General features: G+C 36.5%; 1 protein-coding gene across 3 annotated transcripts in view; it reads right to left on the reverse strand.

Annotated features, from left to right (window-relative positions):
* Window positions 1-2,070: 2,070 nt before the first annotated feature.
* LOC128996641 (protein limb expression 1 homolog) overlaps window positions 2,071-20,839 on the reverse strand; it is a 110,452-nt gene continuing 91,683 nt past the window's right edge. For all 3 annotated transcript variants that reach the window (XM_054422059.1, XM_054422061.1, XM_054422060.1), the window contains exons 3-5: window positions 19,051-19,191; window positions 10,540-10,716; window positions 2,071-6,714 (exon numbers count right to left, since the gene is read on the reverse strand). In XM_054422059.1, coding sequence (XP_054278034.1) covers window positions 6,478-6,714; window positions 10,540-10,716; window positions 19,051-19,191 — 555 coding nt within the window. In that variant the 3' untranslated portion in view covers window positions 2,071-6,477. The remainder of the gene's footprint in view (window positions 6,715-10,539; window positions 10,717-19,050; window positions 19,192-20,839) is intronic.

The raw sequence follows: 20,839 nt of genomic DNA on the forward strand, positions 1-20,839 counted from the left end.
TTCAAATTTAACAAATAATGAAAATAGAGCTACAAAACTTGGATTCAAGTTACTGGACATAATAATCATTTGAACAATTCAATTCAATTCAATTCAAATATCTTTATTCATTTTTATGTACATTGTACAATAAATAGTGTCAAAATAATTACAATAAAAATAGTGTCAAAATAGTTCAACAGGATAAAAAACAGCAAAACATGAGGAATGGTTATAAAAACAACAAATACATTTTACAAATCTAGTGAGATAATTTATCACTAGAACACATTATTCAATGATACGCCACCTCTTTAGGGGAACCGCTTGCTAGGAGTCTGAAGAGGATTGTTAGAAGTAATCCTAGGGTAATACTTTAACATTGATAAAAACGGTATTTTATAGTAGAATTAGAATACAATGCCGCAACGGACAACTGAGCCCCCAAATGGTAGTTGTTCAAAATGTATGTAGGCCTATCTCAAATGTTATAATTTTTCCAATAACAAAAAGTGGGGTAAAATTTAAGAAATCTTTGAATGGATGCCATTTTTAACTCTGTTGTCCGTTTGAGTTTGGGCTTTCGGCAATGTACTAATAAAAACCATGAATGTGATAAGCATATAAACCTATTGCTTACATTTAAGTTTATCTTCTGACTCTTATAGATATCACTGATTAATGTGTTAAGATAACTTTTTCTTCATACTGCAGTCAAAACAGTGGTCCAAATCTAATATCTTAATAATCTTAATAGCTTCATCATTGGTAATCATCCTGATGGTGAAATTTTGTTTCTTATACAAATCATGGAAATACAACAGTACTTTCCAGATAACTTTATTTGAGACAAAAAGGGTGGTAATGGTTGAAAAGCTGCATTTTGCATATTATTTAAGTGCTTGGATAAGTAATTGGTTAAATTGGTACTGTAGTTTGTTTATGAAGGACAATCCCTAAGATTTACAGCTATCACAGGTGATGAATTTATTTACCGTAACATATTTATAAGTTTACCTGAACAAAGTGGACAAAACAGCTAGTTTAAAATATTGAAGATGCATAAACTGATTAACTGATACATTTTTTTTAAATAATTGTTTGTTTACTTTCATCTTAGGTTAAGGTTTTAATTATTACAGTAGAACCTTGATAACAAGACTCCCATGGGGATTGTAAAATAAGACTTGTTATCAAGGTTGACTTCTTATCGAGGTTTGTAATAACATGTGATTAAGGGTAAAATAATTTTAAGGGGATTTGAAAATGACACTTGTTGTTGTTATTAAGGGCAACTTGTTATCGAGGGTCTTCTTATCAAGGTTCCACTGTATCATAAATTTTATATTTTTCACCATGAAAAATGTCAAAACGTTTTTTTTATATGATGTGAGGTGGTAGTTTTCCAACACAGTAATTGATGTTGCAGACAAATGTATTGTAAAATTAGGTGCAACAAGAACCATGTAGTGTTGAAGAAGTCTATGTGTTCCAACTTGTAAAACATGACACCTTTAAGAATTTTCCTTCTGACATGGACATACTTTAATACTTAATACTTTATTACTTTTCGTTGAAACGGTGTCCATACGAAGTAGGTATTTTAAGCCAAGTATGAATGGAGAAGGCCGACATATTCTTTAGACACAGCTGTTAATTAATAGCCCATACAGCTAATGGCAACTAATGGACCTACAGTTTATAGTGGGATCCGAACCACATTTTTGCCTTGGTATATACGAATTGGTCTAATTATTAGGATAGTACTGCGGATAGTCATACTACTCACTCGTGCGGACGTTAACCCAACCAGAGAGTATCGCATCCACAGTGCATGCCTATAAATATCCACAATTCGTGACCTCCTAGTAGTTGGATTACAGGAGCCACCCGTCCCAGTACCAGATAAGTCAAGAAAAGCACCAATGGATGATTGTACAGTTCACATTGGAAAAGGCAGTGAAGAACCACTTTCCCCTTTAGAAGCTTGGCAGAGTAACTAGTCCAGAATAATTATTTGAATTTATTACACAATTGAGTCATAAGGAAGGAGTTTGTACTAAAAACAACACTTCAACATATATTCAATATATTTTTATTACAAAAGCTATGCACAAAACAATTTGCACCGTGAAAAAATACAACACATGTTTAATATTAAAATACAGGGTGTTTCAAAACTCGTAAGGTTTTTTTCTGATTAGAGTTATTTTGTAAAAATTACTAAATGAGTTTCTGACTGCGGACTTCAAAAATGCTCTTAATAATGAATTTGAAATAAGAGAAATTTGGTAGAATCATCAAAAAATGTAAGTACTGTTTTAATAACTTTTATAAGAAGATTTAATTTAAACCCAAATGACTACAGTCTTATGAATTAAACAAGAATCAATAATGGGCTTTGTAAAAAGTGTTAGAAAAACCATCATATGTCTATACCTGTCCATAGTCATCGATGGATGTTTCCACATTAGTTTTTGCTAAACTAAATTTTACATAACTCAGTTGTGTCTTAACCGATTTGGAAGATTTTGGTTGGATTTATAATTTAGCTTTCTAATAAAATGGACAGATAAATGAAATTTTAATTTATTTGAAAATTTGAAATGTCCTCCATTTTGAATTCTGAAAGAGCCTATTAAATATGTTTTAATGAAATAAGCCTTGATCTGGCATACACCGAAGCCATATTTATTAAAATATCACGAGATGAAATATTATGTATGTAAAAACAAAATGGTGACACATAGTGTAACTGGGAACTTATTTAACGATAATAACTTTTAGTTTTTTTCCAGAACCAGCCCAAAAACACCAATAAAGAGTTCTGAAACACCCTGTAGCCTATAATGCAGGGTAATGATTACAATAAACACAATTATGAGATCAATTAGATATTACATAGATAACAACGCATATATTCATTGTTCTTGTGAATGAGAATTAGTAATTTATTTCCTTTTCATAGATATTTTGTCATAATGTTGACAGAAATGTAATCTCAATTTAATGGTGAAAGTAAAATATTAAATACTGGATTTTAAGATGTTCTAAAAGTACCGAATATTTGAGTCATAATTGTAAATTAAATAGGTAGGTACAGTGTCAGTAAGACATAACCGGTATGATTTTACAACTATATAAATAATAGAAGGAACATTTTTGAATCCCCTGCTTCTAAGTTAAATACAAGAAATTTGTCGTTGCCATCTCTTTTGTGCCTGACCAGCTTCTGAAAGTGTAAGAAGGTATAATTCCTTTAACTATTCAGGACTAAAAATAACGAAAATTAAAATGTAGTCAACAATGTCGACATGTGGGGAAAGACAAATAAGTAGATCCAATCGTAAACTAGTTTAGTTAATGAATATTAAAATAAATTCAGATGTAAAAGTCATTCTTTAGAACTATGAGTATGTCAAACAATTGAAATACAAATCAGTACAAGATTTATGGCAAAAAATGTATTAACAAAAACAGCGTAACAGTTCTTCTCTGATAGCCAAATTTTATAAGTTCAAAGACTGACTAATTGTTGATGAGGTTAAATAAAATCTATAGAAATATTTAAACAAAATAAAACCTTTTAACAATAGCACCGTTAATTTAGGGGGTTTTCAACAACCATTCTTCATCATGATGTTTCCATTACTTACAATCTTTATCGATAAAATAAATAATTTCTTAACAAAATCACAATTTGACAATTAACAATATTACACGACTTATTTACATTTTCAAGGCCCAAAGGTTAAGGCACAAGAAATAAATTCTATAAATATTATACATATATAAATAAATCACATATAATTCCATGGCACGCGACCGTGGAAATCAGTCATTATATACAAAAGCAAAAGCCAGTTATCAATTTCTATAAAGGTTTTGATACTCTTAAAGCTGAGCACTATTTAACAGAAAAGACAGCATCAAAATATGCCCAGAAGGTTAAACTCATAGCAAAGCACAACTCAAAATTGATATGCATCTTTAAGAGGATCAAAATCCACAACCAAAGGGGAACACTTTAGAAAGAACTTGTTCAATACTTTGATGACCCAAACATTCTAACAATGTAGGAAAATATTTCTATTAACAAGGTTTCTTTACCAGTGATGTAGTCTTTTGTTTCAAGGGTGGAGAATTTCTTTAAAAGATGGAAAACATTATTTACGTTTAAAGAAATTGCATTTTAAACAACTGAACACTCCCTTGTAGTTAGATGATTTAGACTTTGGATGGTTCAAACTTCCCATGTTTTAAACCTCAGATGGTTCGGATTTTATATGGTTTGAACTTTGGATGGTTCAGACTACATATGGTTTGAACTTTGGATGGTTCGGACTACATATGGTTTGAAATTCGGATGGTTCAGACTACATATGGTTTGAACTTCGGATGGTTCAGACTACATATGGTTTGAACTTCGGATGGTTCGGACTACATATGGTTTGAAATTCGGATGGTTCAGACTACATATGGTTTGAACTTCGGAGGGTTCGGACTACATACGGTTTGAAATTCGGATGGTTCAGACTACATATGGTTTGAACTTCGGATGGTTCGGACTACATATGGTTTGAACTTCGGATGGTTCGGACTACATATGGTTTGAAATTCGGATGGTTCAGACTACATATGGTTTGAACTTCAGATGGTTCGGACTACATATGGTTTGAAATTCGGATGGTTCAGACAACATATGGTTTGAACTTTGGGCACTTACACTCACTCTGGAAATAGCCGTAAAAAATCAAATACCTGTTCATCCAGCACTGAATGGATATTACTGCTTTATTGCTTAGAAGTGAACTGTACTTTATTTAATTTGTTTACAAAATGCATAGTTGTGAAAATTTTTGGATAAGTTTTTATTTAACTTCTACTGGTTCCTAATCTTTTAGTTTCAACAATGATCCCACCCCAACCATTCCGAATGAGAGAGAGAGTTAGCGTATTTAAAATCATTGGTTGATTAAAAGATATAAAAAAAATGTATAGTAGTTAATAGATACCAAATCGTATGAAATTTAAACTAAAATTCTTCTAAGGAAACAAATAAATAAATGGCTATTTAACTAACAATATCAACTTCATATCTTTTGATTACAACATATACAGGACTCAACAAGTATTAATTATACTAGGTGATACAAATTTAATAATAGTCCTTATAACTTTGCTTTCCAAAATATGTATCGCATACAGTATTATTGCTAAGTGGAGTTAATCTATTTTACATTGGTGTATAGTACAGTCTATAAGTTATTAGACATATTTGGCTGACTACATTATAGAAAATTATATCTAATAATTATATGGCTATGTTTAATGGCTATTACAGTACTATTCTATTGTAAGTATTCCCATCAAATGTTATGGCTGTTATTTTGATCACTGAAGATCAGTTTCTACTGCATTGAATTACTAAGCCGTTTCCGATTCAAAATTTACACAACGATAGCTTATTTACCTAACAGACTTTTCAATACCTAACAAGAGAATGTGATTTTGTGAGTAAAAGCAAGGAATAATAGATCACCATATTCAGTAAATTTATCACATTTCATCAAGTCTTGCTAAGTTACCTTTTTTGAAGGATATATGTCTGAGCCATACTTTTAACGCTTGCAATATTTTTAACGCTCTTCCAACTTCAAGGAACTTAACTTCAAGGAGTTTTAACCAAACATAAACACAACACGATAAACATTTGAACAACGATTTAACTGTCACTTTTAGAACCGGAACTAACAGAGAAAGTTCATAAAAACATTTTGGGAATTATATTTTTTAACAATTTAATACAGAACTCATGATAAAAATAGAAAAGTTAATTACTCTTCCATATAAACAGAAATTAAGCCACAATAAAAGGATTTGTGTTTCAAATAGGTAAAATTTACATAAAACTTAAAACTATAAAGCTGCAGTTCCATTTCAAAGGAAGTTTTAAAATTATATCTTAATGGGTTCCACAGATGGACGAAATAAATGTATAGGCAAATTTGTAAAATGTCCCATAATAGAGGTTAGCAGTTTTACTCAAGTTTATTTTAAACGTCAAAACACAAAAATTGACTCAGCTGAACATAAATAATCATCGAAACCGCAAGTAGATTTTCATTCCTATCATATGATCTGATCGTTTTAACTGTTTCATCACTGATGTCAACTATGTGTTTCTCTCTTTTGATTGTTTTGTATGGTCATAATAGTTCTCAAGCTAGTGAATGAAATAAAAGTTAAACAGTCACTTTGAAGTTAAAGAACACAGAACAGCTTAAAATCATCTTCAGTAGATCCGATTATGAATCTACAAATGTCTAATCTCCATATACATGGGCAGCTCATTTTCAAACATCACCAATAATTTTACTCAAGACAAAAATTAAATTTCATATCACAAATTCATTAAATCACACAAAATTTTCTTAAGTATTGAAAAGTCGCACGCGTACTATACAAAAGGAATTCCAAATTTGGACTTTGGCAGTTTTAGCTGGACAGTGACCCTCCGCTGACCTGGGTGTGGGCCAACATAAGGATATCCTTCTTCTCCTTGGGGAAGCGAAGTTCTCGTCCGGCGAGCCTTGCGGTTTCCAGCTCACGCTCGGCTTGGTTCAGCTCGCGTCCAAGCGCTCCCAGACATTCTTGTTCCCGTGCGATCCAGTCGAGCGCCATCTGTGAGCGCATGTCGTCATCCAGCGCTCTGTTGCTATAGTGTGCCACCACCTGTGACAAGAGGGAAGTGAGAGAAACACAAAATTGTTATTGTTCAGTACTAAAATATTTAATCAATCCTTAGATTACAATTTTAAAACTGTTTGTTCCCTATATTTTGTTAAAATGAATTTAACTACCTGTTTATACTTCATTCACTGGCGCTCAAGTAGTACACCAAATCTAACCTACTAGCGCTAGTATGGTGGTCATGTGCTTATAGTGGCAATTAATGCCATTGCAATCCATATTGAGCCTGCTAATGTAGCTTAGATGGAGTGGAGAGTTCATCTTAGATAAAAGTTGTCAGGATTTGGTAGAAGGTGACAGCATTAATGAGTTTAATAAGGTTTACTTACATACAACACCTTTTTTGCTTCTTTTTACATTGGTATGTCGTAAGGGGGCAAAGACTTTTGCCTTTATTTTGCTTAGAAATGGACATATTGTGTTGAAATATGTGATAAAAGACATAACTTAAAAATTATTACTAGAGAAATAACAAAATTATTCCATCACCATTGAGGCCCCTTTTATACTGTGCGGCGCGCCACACGCTGCTGATGTGTTCAACGGCCCTGTAAGTGCATTGAGTTAAATGGGTGCTTTTATACTCAACGGGGGGCCGCAGCGGCGCTGTCAAGTGCTGCCAACTGATCAAAACAAACTCAACCCAACACGGTACTGCCTTGCCTCCACCCCCATTTCACTTTATGTTGCCACTGTCGTAGGTGTTTTTCAATTAATTTTCTTTGCATCAGTTTGCAAGTTTTGTGTACGTAAAACTACGTATAATACTACAATTAAAGTAAATATAGAAATCCCTAAGTTGGTAGCCCTTATACCTCCACCGATGCCATGGCTGCCGCACAAACATGTGGCGCCCGTCGTAGAATGCAGTTGCGTCCGGCATGCCGCAGAGTATAAAAGGAGCTTGAGATGGATAGATATTGGTAAAAGAAATAGCTAGTCTTAGTCAGTAAAAAACTACAAAATCCATCTCACTCCATTGTACATTCATCCTTAGCCCTTATTTGTGTAAAAACACAACTAGTTAGTTGGGTTCCCATCTTGACATCTTGGTAGGATGAAAACAATTTGACTCAACCTCAAACATACAAGCCATACGGTATTGTGTGGATTTGTCTACAGCGATGTTAAAAAACAACTTAAGTTACAACATAGTACAACTTATTTGTAACGGGCCTATTTGATTAAGGGGTAATTTCAGAAGGTATTGTAACCAGGTTGAACTACTAAAGAAGACCTCAGTTTACCTGGTGTTGGTAGAGGGAAGGAATCACTATCTTAGTAAATAAAAACAGTTTATTACCACGGAACTACCTGGTAAAGTTAACCAGCTAGACGTTCACTGTTGAGCCCATGTCGCGACAATAACATAACCTTGAAATGTAACCAAGGTGACAGATGCATCGACAGGCGATCCTGGATCGAGGAAGTAAAACTACCTTTTTTTCTGCCGGTTTTACTTCTTCCTTTTTATGCTTAAGTTCCGTTTACTTCGGTTTAACGTCTTCTCGCTTCCGTTGTTCTTCTTCTAACTTTCCTTTTGCCAAGTCTCGGTTTTTTGTCTTTTTTTATAACCTCTGGCCAATCAGAGGTGTGTTTGATGTTGACTGCTCGGACCTGAAAGGTAAAGAGGAAGTCGGCCATTCAGACTGTGATCTCAGCTGTGGATAGTCTAGAGTTATTCGTTTGTGAGTTTCTCGCCTCTGTAAGTTAATTTTTGGAAGAGTCGTATTCCTAGTTTGTGGTGAAACGTGTGAGTTCATTTCTATATCTGTTTCGTCATTTGGTGAGTTGCGTGACAGCATTTTAGTTCTATTTAATTAGTTTAAATAGTTAAACACCAGAGCGAACAGGAACTGTTCGGTAGTGCTCGGTAATCGCGCCTGCTCCATCCATTGTTCAGCGTGAATGATCAAAGGAAATTCGGGTTCGCCCGAGTTCGGTGCTCGCTTCAGTGTGACTACATCGGAGTGACGGACCCAGTCTGGTCCTTGCCGGTGTCTGCATTACTGCTAGCAACAAGTTGTTTAGGTCAAAGGTTGTATTTTTTAGTTGTACTACAATTAATTATTCCTATTTTGTTTAACTGTGGAGTGCACTGATGTTGGAGCTGATTGAAGAAAACACAGCAAGGCCAGTGTAATGGGATCCTAGTAGTGCTGATTATAAACTGTTAAATAAAAAATTAAAACTTTTTTTACTAAACAGTCAGTCTGTTTAAGAACTACACAGTGACGATAACAGGGATTATTGTCTACGTGGAGTTCTTGTGGTGGCGGAGCACAAACATGACATTTCAACCATACGATTCGTGTGTGTTCACTCTAGTGTGACTACTCCCATTTTCAGGTGTTCGCGAATGCTAGCGAACCACAGCAAACACCAGTGAACATTCGGTTCGCTCCTGTTCGCTCTGGTGTAACCGTACTTGTAGAAGTTTTAAGTTTTGTTTTCACGTTCAAGAAGTAGCTTTATTTTTTTGTTTCAACCTTTTTGTTCATATTTCTCACTGACAACCTTAGCCAACTTTCTTTTAGTAAACTCAGACTCTGTGGGATCTAGGTTACGCCTACTTTAACCCTTTGTCTGTTGCAGGTTCCCACGTGTAACCCTGTAGGTAAGCAGGGTGAACCTTCTTAGTTTATTGCTCGTATGGATGTAGTTTAAGAGGTTATCACCTACAGAGTCACGTCAAAATTGTCGGTCCCCCACAAACTCCTCTGACCAGAGCGGTGACTATAAGTGTGGTGTCTAGGGACACTAGTCTTTCGAAGCTGTGATTAACCGAGACTATCAATACTGAGGCTATTGTAATCACTATCGACTCTTGGAGACTCCCAGCAACCCGTCTCGTGCAATTCCTGGGACTTCGTCGATTGTTAAGGTGGTGGAACGTCCTGCGTTACCATATGAGGTTTCGTAGCATATTGATTCATTTTTCAGAGTCGGTCGTCAGTTTTCAAGCCGTGCACGCGCTCTAAATGTTTTCGTGTGTCCGTCCTGTGCTTATATGTGTATTATTTATTCAACCCCTGACGCAATGCAAATGAAGACAATTCGTGTTACATGTGACAAGACTATAGTTTAGTGTACCACTACGCACCTGACGATGGAGTCATCTCCGAAACGGCCGTAGTGGAATATTACCCCTGATTGCGTTGATGGTAAGAACCATATATATTATTATTATGATTCATTTTTGTATAAGGTTCCTCCACTAATCGCATAAGCATCCGCAAATTGTACAAGATCTACTCAGTAGTATCTCTTAAATTTGCTTGAAACAGTCAAACTCTATAAGATTTTAAACACTTTCCCTCTTAACCTACAGTTTTTACAAATTCCTCAAGAGCACCTGGTAGCTTGCTTCTTGTCAGAACACTGCCTCTCCCTCATTGCTTTTAAGCTGCAATTCTGTGAAATTATAATTGGATTTTCTTTATAAAACACAGTTTGTATGAATTCCTCAAGAGCTTACTAGAAGTTGGGAACATTTTGTCCCTCTCAACTAAGATATTGTGACTAATTTTCCCTCATAACCCACACTTTTTATTCTTCATTTATAAATTTCATTAGCATACCTCTTGTTAACATATTGCCTTGAGGCTGTAGTTCTGTGAGATTTTGAACGCTTTTCCTTAATAACCCACAGTTTTCACAAATCCCCGAAGAACACAACCACTAGCTTACTTCTTGTTAGGGACATTGCCTTGAGGCTGTAGTTCTGTGAGATTTTGAATGCTTTTCCTTAATAACCCAGAGTTCAGAGTTTTCACAAATCCCCGAAGAACACAACCACTAGCTTACCTCTTGTCGAGAACACTGCCTTTCCCTCATCGCCTTGAGGCTGCCGTTCCAATGAAGCAGCTGGAACACCGTCATAAGTTCTTGGAACTCGAGCATGGTACGGCCTTTGTTTGTCTCCAGCATGAACCGGAACGCTCCAATGCCGGTGTTGGGATTGTCAGCCTCCTCTGGGTCTCCCTGGAGAACAGACCTCATGAGCCATAGGTAAATTTGGTCTTAAAATATATGTATGCACACACAGCTTTGCCATGAAGCACCATCATTCATTTATCTACTTGAAGGACATTAAAATTAATCTTAACCATGCCACCAACGGTAATAACTTCTTCTCTATATAGGGGACATTTGCTAAAAAGCTTCAAGAATCACAATAATTTTCGTCAATTTAGTATAGGTAAACGTAGAAATTAAACTAATATTGGCCAATCAAATAGTACACTAGAAATCGCAAAAATTGCTAAAATTGGCTAGTTCTGATTTTGTATTACATTGTTAGGACTGCACTATCAGTAGTGTACCAGTATTTCCAAGTTTATAAGATGTCAGAAGAATTGTGCGGTTTTTCGAGTCCTAAGCTTTTAGCACAGATCTTTCGAAGCTGCAAATTTGGATATATATTACTGGTAGCAGTCCTAATAACATATTAAATATCCCCGCTGCAGACTAAGCAAATTTCCATTTGCCTGATTGGATTTTCAATTAAATCTATTTAAATAACATTAGGTTTAACAAGTACCTAGGTTTGCTGCTACAGGGAGGGTAAAAAGTGTTTTAGTAAAATAATAATAGCTTAGTATACAATATATAAATTTTCCTAGTTTCATCAAAATATATCCATAAACAAGCAAACTACAAAATTCTCTTACAATATTATCCACAAGAATAACATAGGAATTTTAAATTTACAATGTTTTGAATTTTCTCTGTAACCTATAACCATACAAAAACACTTCAATATACTAAATAGTTTGTTTATTTAAGCTCTTTAAATTGGTTTAGTGAGAAATTGGGAAATTTTGTGTTTTGAAGGTCTAAAATGAGGAAAACTATTTTTATACCCCGTAAAACCCTGTTCCCATGGTCCAATCAGAATCATGCTGTTTTTCGAACTCTTTCAAGTTTATCCCGCCTTACACCTTCAAACCAAATTTTATCAAAATTGGACAGAGAAAAAAATTAAAACATCTAAACAGAATCGTCGATGAATAGTATAATAAGTGTAGGTTCTGTTCTGGAAGAACTTGTTAGAAGGACATCGAGCAATCCCCTTTGCGGATTGTTCCTTTTGTTAGTGAACTAACACAATACATGCAAAACATGAAAGCAAAAACCATACAACACCAGCAAATACCTACAGCATATCATCATAGAATAAATAATTACTTCATCTATGATATCGTACAGTTATTTACGTGATCAATCAAAACACGTCACGTTAACAAACGCTGTAAACGTGAACAACGTCAGCTATATAAAATAAACATGACTTCTCACGATCTAAAGAAAAGTGGATCGAGTCAGCTCTTGGCACTCAAAAGGGTTAATGTAATATTGAATAACGGATTTATTTTATTATTTATTTTGCGTTTTTACGCCAGAGGCATTGTTTACGTTTTGAAAGGGAACTGTCCAAACCCTGAACTTGTTGCTATCTAACGTCGACCTTTTTGTTAGATAGCATCATTAATTCTTAGCCCAATGGCAAATGTCATCTGGGTCTGAAAACGATCTCGCATGGATTCGAACCATAGACCTTCAGATTTGAAGGCGAGCACTATAACCACTCGGCTATTCAAGTGTTCCACAAAATATTCACAACGAAAATCATACAGCAAAGTAAACTTGATGAGATCTTTAACCCAAAACATCCACGATTCCTACGTTTTCTTGACGTGTTTTTGGCCTGCGTCGGCGGACGCGCCGTGTAGCGTAGTGGACAGTTATGCGGTAGGTATTTATTATAGATCAGGATCGTCAGTCAAGAGAGCCGTTCGGGTTCCAATTCGCCCGATGCAACTTATGAGTTCCCGCGGCAGTATCTTGTGAGAAAGAATGTTCTTTGACATAATTTATTCCGCGTTGCGTCACCGCCGCCCCAGATGGGCTAATTGCGGGAGAGCCTGTAGGCTGGCGGGGGCGAAGGATTCGCACAAAATAACAATGGCACCTACACCACAACTGTGGTGTGGAGTAGCGAACGGTTTGAAACTCAGAGATATGATATATGACACAATGTGACAGTTTAGTTTAAGCAGTGGGACCTACTCTAGAACCAGAATAACAGAAAATGTAGACTTAAAGGGTGTTCAAGCACAAGATAACACAAGGGGATAAGCAGTTGAGGACAAAAACAATGGGCCCTATGCTATAATCAAGATAAACGGGAATCGTAGGTATTGTACTCGTCAGAATGCGCGATTGACGAATTGAGATATCAAAGACAAATATCATAAATGAAATTCAGTAGTCTAATGAAAAAATGTAGGATTTAATACAACACAAGAAATGAGCTTGTGCTCTTAGCAAAACAGCAAATTTAACATGATTACGACTAACTAGATCGATGACAATTAGGCACAAAGGGTGCTTGAGGAAAAGAACGCATAATCTGATGAACCTCTCGTCCTAAAGGGGAGCAGCTTTCGTGATAATCTATACCATAGACTAACTTACGTTTAATCTATGCCAATGGTCCATGTTTCTGTACGTTATGGTTTGGCGCCCCCTGAAGTAAAAAAAATCATACAGCATCGAACTGGTTTAAATCGAGTGATCTCCATCACACACAATTGTAATAATGTAATACTGAATGTAAATTTTGTCTATGAAGTCTTAGGTGCAGCGGAATACAGGTGGGTAAATATAGGCCCTACACGAAATTTACATCCTTTCTTCCTTCTTTAAGGAAACATACACAGCTGTTACATACATAACTTAACTGCAACCAGACACTACCACGTAACATAAAAGGGTGCACTGAATGGTGAAGTTAACAGAGTTCAAATCGGAAGGCTTGTGAAGAATTGTGTAGTTGAATGAATCGATATTTAGCCTCTTTTTGTTCCTGTCGATGATCTTGATTTTGACCTTTGTTCGACGGACTAGTAGTGTATGAATCAATATACAGGTTACGTTAATAGCATCTCCATCAATGAGTTAAGTGAAAACCTCCTACCTCTAGGTTCCCCAAACCCTCTATTTAGAACTATAGACTAATTTGCCAGTTGCACGAGACGTTATGTTTCTGTTGTTGCAGCGCAGTTGTGTTGCTCGGCGAGTTAATGACACGGTTCCATTGAGCTGGACGCAGGACGCAGGCGCATGGCCGAGAAGCGGGTCTGTTATCGCGCATGCGGGATCAGGTCCGCCGACATTGACGAGGTAACCTTCTGAGCGTCACATTCCGGTTCCGATATCACGATATACGGCGACTTTCGGAATTATTACACAGCCCGTCCGCGGAACTGTTCGATCGGCCCGACTTTAAACTCAGAGTTCGACGACACTGCACCGTCACAATCGCAATATAAATTCCCGGAGTTGAACGAGAATCTTTCTGAAAAACTAGTTTGACCTTTTGAACCGGGACCTTTCCGCCCCGGCCGTATTTTACCCGATATTGTTCGGATATAAAGTCACATGTTCGCGGCAATTTAAAATGACAGCCAATTACGGAGGGTATTTGAATGAACTGTTGATGTCGGAGGGCGACGCTAGCGCTGAGCGGCGAGGCCGTCTACCGCTCATATTTATGTGATATGAACCGAGCGGTTTGCTTAACGAGCGGTTCCATTTAACCGAAACTGACCGACGACGGCCGAGCGGAGCGCGTGAATCGGACGCGGTTGACATGGTTAGCCCGAGGTGGCAGTGTTGTGTACATAAAAACATACAAAGTTATATAGACCGAGATACGAAAGGGGGTTTACGTTATATTAATAGTCAAAGGTAAAACTATCACATCTGATAATTCAGAGATGCGGTGGTGACACGTGCTAAGTCAGGCATTATCCCTCTATGGATTACATACCAGCGATGTATCTTTGAAGCTATAGATGAGTTGGCCAAAACACATAGTTCTCAAAAAATACTCCTTACCATAAATTCTCTTTCGCCCAAGATTTAGTCTCTGTCTCTTTTACGTTAAAATACTAAATTTGGCACATTTTTAGGAATATTAATAGGCAATGTTTCCCAAGTAGCTAAAGATATCAAACGCATTTTTCATAGTTTTTTTAAGGCAAGAATTTAGTGTGTTGGTGACCACACAAGAAGGTAATCGAACTGAGGAAACGATAGACATCTTGTTCACCACCTCTCTGCATGTGCTCGTCAGTGTTTGCAAAGATCCGACGTATGACAACTTTGTTTTGTCATAAAAATCTGACGAACTGTAACGCGTAAAAGTTGAAATGAAGGACGTAAAACCAACAGTCTGTATAATGAATTCCAATCAGCATAGAAAGCACACCATACATAAGGGAGTTGGAGGGGTCACTCAGAGAGGGGGGTACGGGGGCGTCCGCCAAATTAAGATCTCCCGCGCAAAACGCCTACGCTCCCGCGTTTTCCGAGATTACCAGTTTAACCGAGTATTTGCACTAAGCCCCCTGAATGATGGGCTGACACCATCTTAAGTAGTCGACATGCCATTCTACTTTTTTCCACATGATATGTTTGTCGCAAAAACAAGCGACCGATATGCTAATCCACAACAACACCCAAAATGCTGAATACTTGTGTATATAAGACGACAGGTATGGAAATAAGGATTAAACTGCTGTCCATACACTTATCGGTCACTCTTGCATTGTAAGCTTTCTGTGAAGCCCTTCATTCTGCGTTGTTGCAGACCAGAGGCTTGTCCATACTCAGGATTTGTCTACTCCTGAATCAGGGCCTTGCTTTCAAATCTTTGATTCAATTAACACAACAGTATCCTTAACCATTTATCTATCATTCTTACGGGCCAGGTGAAGACAATGTATTCCTATCTAGTACGTCTTCGGGAGAATACATGGTTGCTATACTAGTTGTTGAACTTGTGAAAATACTGGCCGACGTACGGATGTGTTGCAGTAATCCATGGTTCTCTCTTGTTAAGGTATTTCATTGTTTACTACTTTTGTTTCAACCAACTTTAAGACTATTGTGGTTAAAAATAGCAATCCCTTTGTAAATTTTGCTGATCTTCTGGCATTATACCCAAAGAATTGGACACGATTCTAAAAATATATGTCCTTAAATACGGCAGCAAAACCACACAATTCTTCCGTGTCAAACATTTACCGACTGGTTGGTAGCTTGGATTCAAATGTTTGATTCCAAATCTAATACAACTTATACTCTAATAACTTTAGAGCTCTGTCTGTTTGTGTGTTTGTAAAAATTATCTCGAATTCCAGCCGAAGGCTTTAGAAAGTTGATTAAATGTCGAGGATCTAATAGTAAACAAAATACACTTTTACTTAAACCGAACAAGGCTCTTACTGCTGATCCATAGGGATGATACATCTATACGGGGTATTTTTAGAGCTGTTGGTTTTGCTTATGCTGAAGTTTAAATTTTGCTTAAAGAAATATTCCGTTTGAATCCAAGCAAACAAATCACACCCCTTACTTACATCAATAGTCGTATTTTTGCAGGAGTCTTAAAAAACAGCATGGGAATTTGTCAAAAAAGGTTACTTTTTTATGGGTTTGATCACATTAAATTTATGGATTTGTGAAAACTTATTTACAATTTTCAAACGATATTTACTAGTGTACATATTGCTCGAAATCGAGCAATTGCAAAGAAGTTAAGTAGATACAGTATTTAAAAACAAATAACTTTTATACAAAAAAATAAAAGTCATAATTTCAGATGGGTTTAAGACTCAACTCATAGATAACGTACCTAACAGTTCCATATAATCAACATATCTTGTAAATATTTTATCATTTTTCAAAAGCTGGTCTGGTTTTTTAGTGTATTCTACAAATCTTTCCCACTTATAGCCGCATTAGGTTGTCCATGTTGATCTTCGTCAATGATAATGTAGTCTACATAGTACTCTCCATTGTAAGTTATATTTACCTTTAAAAAATGCGGAATTAAAAGGCCTAAAGTTGTTCAGATGGTTTTGTGTTCCCCTTAAATATGATTAATGCAAATCCTTCATTGAAATTTTTACTAAGGTTTCTTGGATGTAGTCATATTATTTTAAAATCACTTGACTTTTATGAAAACACATATTTAATGTCCTTGCCGTACCAGTTTAATTCAGCCTTAGAGTGTTTTCTTTTGCCAAACACCATAAAGTTAAGTCCGTGTTTCCTACAAAATAGTAACACTTCGGCTAACATCCTTGTTCATTGTTTTTGGGAATCTTCACATTGTAGGTGTTCTTCATTATATAGGATGATAACGATAGTAAATGTTTTTTTTTTGTAAATCTCTATTTCTTCTACTTGATGGTGTTCTATGACTTTCCTATGTTTCCATGGATAAAAAATCGGTTCTTTCCATTATTGCTCAAGAAATACAGTACCCTGTAAATTCATTTTTCTTATTTGGTAAAATATATCAAATTGCCCAGGCTTTCTCGATTTTTTATTTTGTAATATGTACGAATGTAAATTAAAGTAGTAAATATTTAATTTCAACAAAATCAGTAAATGTACCCAATGCGATTCGTTGAATTGAAAAATAAATAACAGCAATTACATTATACAGCTGATCAAAATGTAAACAATAATTATTATGTTCTTTATAAGGATAACATGGGAACTTTCAAAGCCACTGGGGCAGAGCCCAAGGGACTTTTAAAAAAATGTAAGGCCAGTTTGCAAATCTACGCGACACGCGCTTTCCAATGAGACGCCAATGGATAGAATCGGTTAAGAAATGGCGGAGGAGTTCAACCGACGTTTCATGTAGCGTATTAATTATATAGATTAGGTATGTCAGGGCATTTCAATTGGATTAAAACTAATATACAAAAACCGATGAAAGAGCAGAAGCTCAATTTCTTTAGATATACCGGTAGTAAAAAAAATGGTCACAAAACATGCGTACGTGATATACAAGACTGGGGTTATACAGTATGATAACATTTAAAGGACAAAGGAGCCATTCCGAAACTAATATGATTTTATGTATTTTACATTTTCATCTGCTTTTGTTCGGTAGGCGTAAAAATAAACAGGTTTGCAATGACTAAAAGGAGAGAAAATGCAGTACAAATAGCACATTGTACAAGTCTGTTTACATCATTTTTTTTTACATCGCAGAGCTATTCTAATTTCAGCGATGAAATGTTTGAGGTTTATTATAAAAACATTTTTCGTAGATTATATAATGTGTATGTTTTAAATTGTACTTTTTCGTTATTTTATGCATATCACTACTTTATACATCAGTAATATCACTATAAATAATTAAAACCAATTAACCGCTATCAAGCAAAGCTTGGTCCCCTGGTACTTGGATTCAGAAAACGTGACAACTTTCAAACATACTACGGTTATTGGAACAGAAACTGTATCATAAACACGAACTTATCACGTAACTGGTATAGTAAAATGCTTATACTGTAATAGTATTAAATGAAACAGTGAATATGTTCATATCAGCTGTTGCAGTTTTTAGCAGAATATTCGGGCCAGTGACGTCATTTAATTTTATGATCCGTATAGTTTTTCGTCTAATGCCTTTGAGATATATCTAACAGTGAAATTACAGTACTCAAGTTATGGTTACATCACGTCACAAGACAAATAACAGAAAAGATAATTTTGAATACAATTCTATAGGGAATATAGTTTGATTGTTGAACAATTAAATCTGGTAACTATTGAACTATTTGAGAAAACTTACAGTTTTGACATATCTGAAAAAGCATGGTGGCTCTTATTGGAGGCTCTTATTGATGGATATTTTTCTTTCAATAGAAGTTTGTCGTTTTCTGGTTGGTTGATAGAGATGACACTTAGATCCTTAAGACTTATTTTAGGTTAGGCAAGGAGTTATCATGTTTGATTTGTAGCAAACGGATTGATGTTTTATAAATTAATAATTACAACTTACGTCAATCAATCCAGTATATCTATGGAGGACGCACGTTTCGACCTTTAGGTCATCTTCTGCTCCGCTGTTGCACTAGGTTATTACATACTTAGTTGCGTTGTTGGTGTAGCAACCGCGTCAAATAATTTACACTGTGAAACATAGTCAGACCACGTAAACTAAAAACATAAAGTTGGGCGTGATGTCATTTTCCAGACAAAACTTGTTAAATCTTATCACAGACAAGGGGTTCTCAATGGTCTGATCTATTTCCAACCTAGTATATCTATATTGGTTCATTGCTACCTCTGCTTGACAAGCCATAAACATACTGGATTGATTGACGTAAGTTGTACTTATTAAGGTTAGTTAGGTTAGGTTAGTTAAGCCAGGTCACGTTATTTTGGTTAGGTTAGGTAAGGTTAGTTAGGTTAGGTTAGGTTAGTTCGGGACTATGTTACCTTGAACGACGCTCTCGCTTCAGCAACAGCCTTCTCGATAAAGTCGTCTGATATCCTTCTCGATGGATGTTCGTTGAACACAGAGTTCATCAGCGCGATCTTTGCAGCACTTCTTCTCGCTTCTGCTTTGGTTGGACAGTTCTAAAACATTTTTATGACGATTATGATGTGTTAGCAAATAAAATCACTTCTCAAGAACCTAGAGTTGGAGAGGAGTAAGTCTTAAAAACTCTATTTGAAAAATCTTGCCCCAAGCATAACTAAGAAAGTGTATTTCAATGATGAAAATATGTTGTTAGGAGGGAACGGTTTTGATTTTGAAACGGGACGCGTTCAGTTATAACAGTTTAGTCAGCTGCTAAATGATTTCAAACTTAACTCAGTGTCATTCCTCCCTGGATACTATACAAACTCGAGTGTTTCTTGAAGATAAATATCTTCTCTTCACAGAATATTATTTAAACACACAATAACACAATAGTATATAGGTTATTTAATAAGAAAGCACATAAATCACACGTTTACACTGTATGTTATACAACGTACAACAAGTTTCTTTGAATATTCTTCGTCCATTTCTTAATCATGCCATCGATGTATAATAACTATCATGCAAACAGTCGAGGAAAAGTTACTAAATTAAAAAGAAGGAAAAGCCCCAAAATTAAATGTTCAAGTCCAGACTGTAAGCTCAGTCTCTGATCGAAACATTAATTAATATTCAGACTCTCTGTCGGTCGCAACATTTATTTGCAAATTATTTCAACTCGGTTCGTCGATGTCCAAGTTATTTATAGCCTCAAATGACGAGCGTATTCCATCTCACACAAGGGCGCACCGATTAACCGGGAGATTTAAATATTGTAGAATGAAATTGAATATACTTAAGCGGGACATTATATTAACATATCAATCAAAGTATAATCGTTATGGTCGAAACATTCAAAATTTGTGCACATCCCGGCCACTAGTTATACGGGCTATAAAATATAATTTTGTTAAAACAGTATAATTTGAACTCATAAAAATATATTACGAGATAACTTATAATAATGGTGGTGGAGTGATTAGAATGCCTCGGAAATAGGGTCGGGGGTGTAGTCCGTTGACAGTAGATGAAGAGAAATCGGAAGCTGGCCTCGATTTTATGGCTCTTCGGTGCACTTCCAGCGCAGCCGCTGATCGCATTTACATACTGATCCGACCTGGCGAGAATGGCGAGCTCGTCGCGTACACCACATGCCGCCACGCGTAGAAGCCAGCCACATCTTGCACGACAAAACGTATGAAACCTAGCAATATTACACAATATGATACAACGTAGAGTCGCTAGCCACATCACGCGTGACATAACGCCGAGCCACTACCAGCACCTCGCGCGACACAACGTAGAGTCGCTAGTCACATCACGCGTGACGTAACGCCGAGCCACTACCAGCACCTCGCGTGACACAACGTAGAGTCGCTAGCCACATCACGCGTGACATAACGCCGAGCCACTACCAGCACCTCGCGCGACACAACGTAGAGTCGCTAGTCACATCACGCGTGACGTAACGCCGAGCCACTACCAGCACCTCGCGTGGCACAACGTAGAGTCGCTAGCCACATCACCCGTGGCATAACGCCGAGCCAATACCAGCACCTCGCGTGACACAACGTAGAGTCGCTAGCCACATCACGCGTGACATAACGCCGAGCCACTACCAGCACCTCGCGCGACACAACGTAGAGTCGCTAGTCACATCACGCGTGACGTAACGCCGAGCCAATACCAGCACCTCGCGTG

The sequence above is a fragment of the Macrosteles quadrilineatus genome, unplaced genomic scaffold (genome assembly GCF_028750875.1).
Source record: "Macrosteles quadrilineatus isolate MER2022 unplaced genomic scaffold, UCM_ALF_1.0 Scaffold_6__1_contigs__length_79288215, whole genome shotgun sequence".
Lineage (NCBI taxonomy): Eukaryota > Metazoa > Arthropoda > Insecta > Hemiptera > Cicadellidae > Macrosteles > Macrosteles quadrilineatus.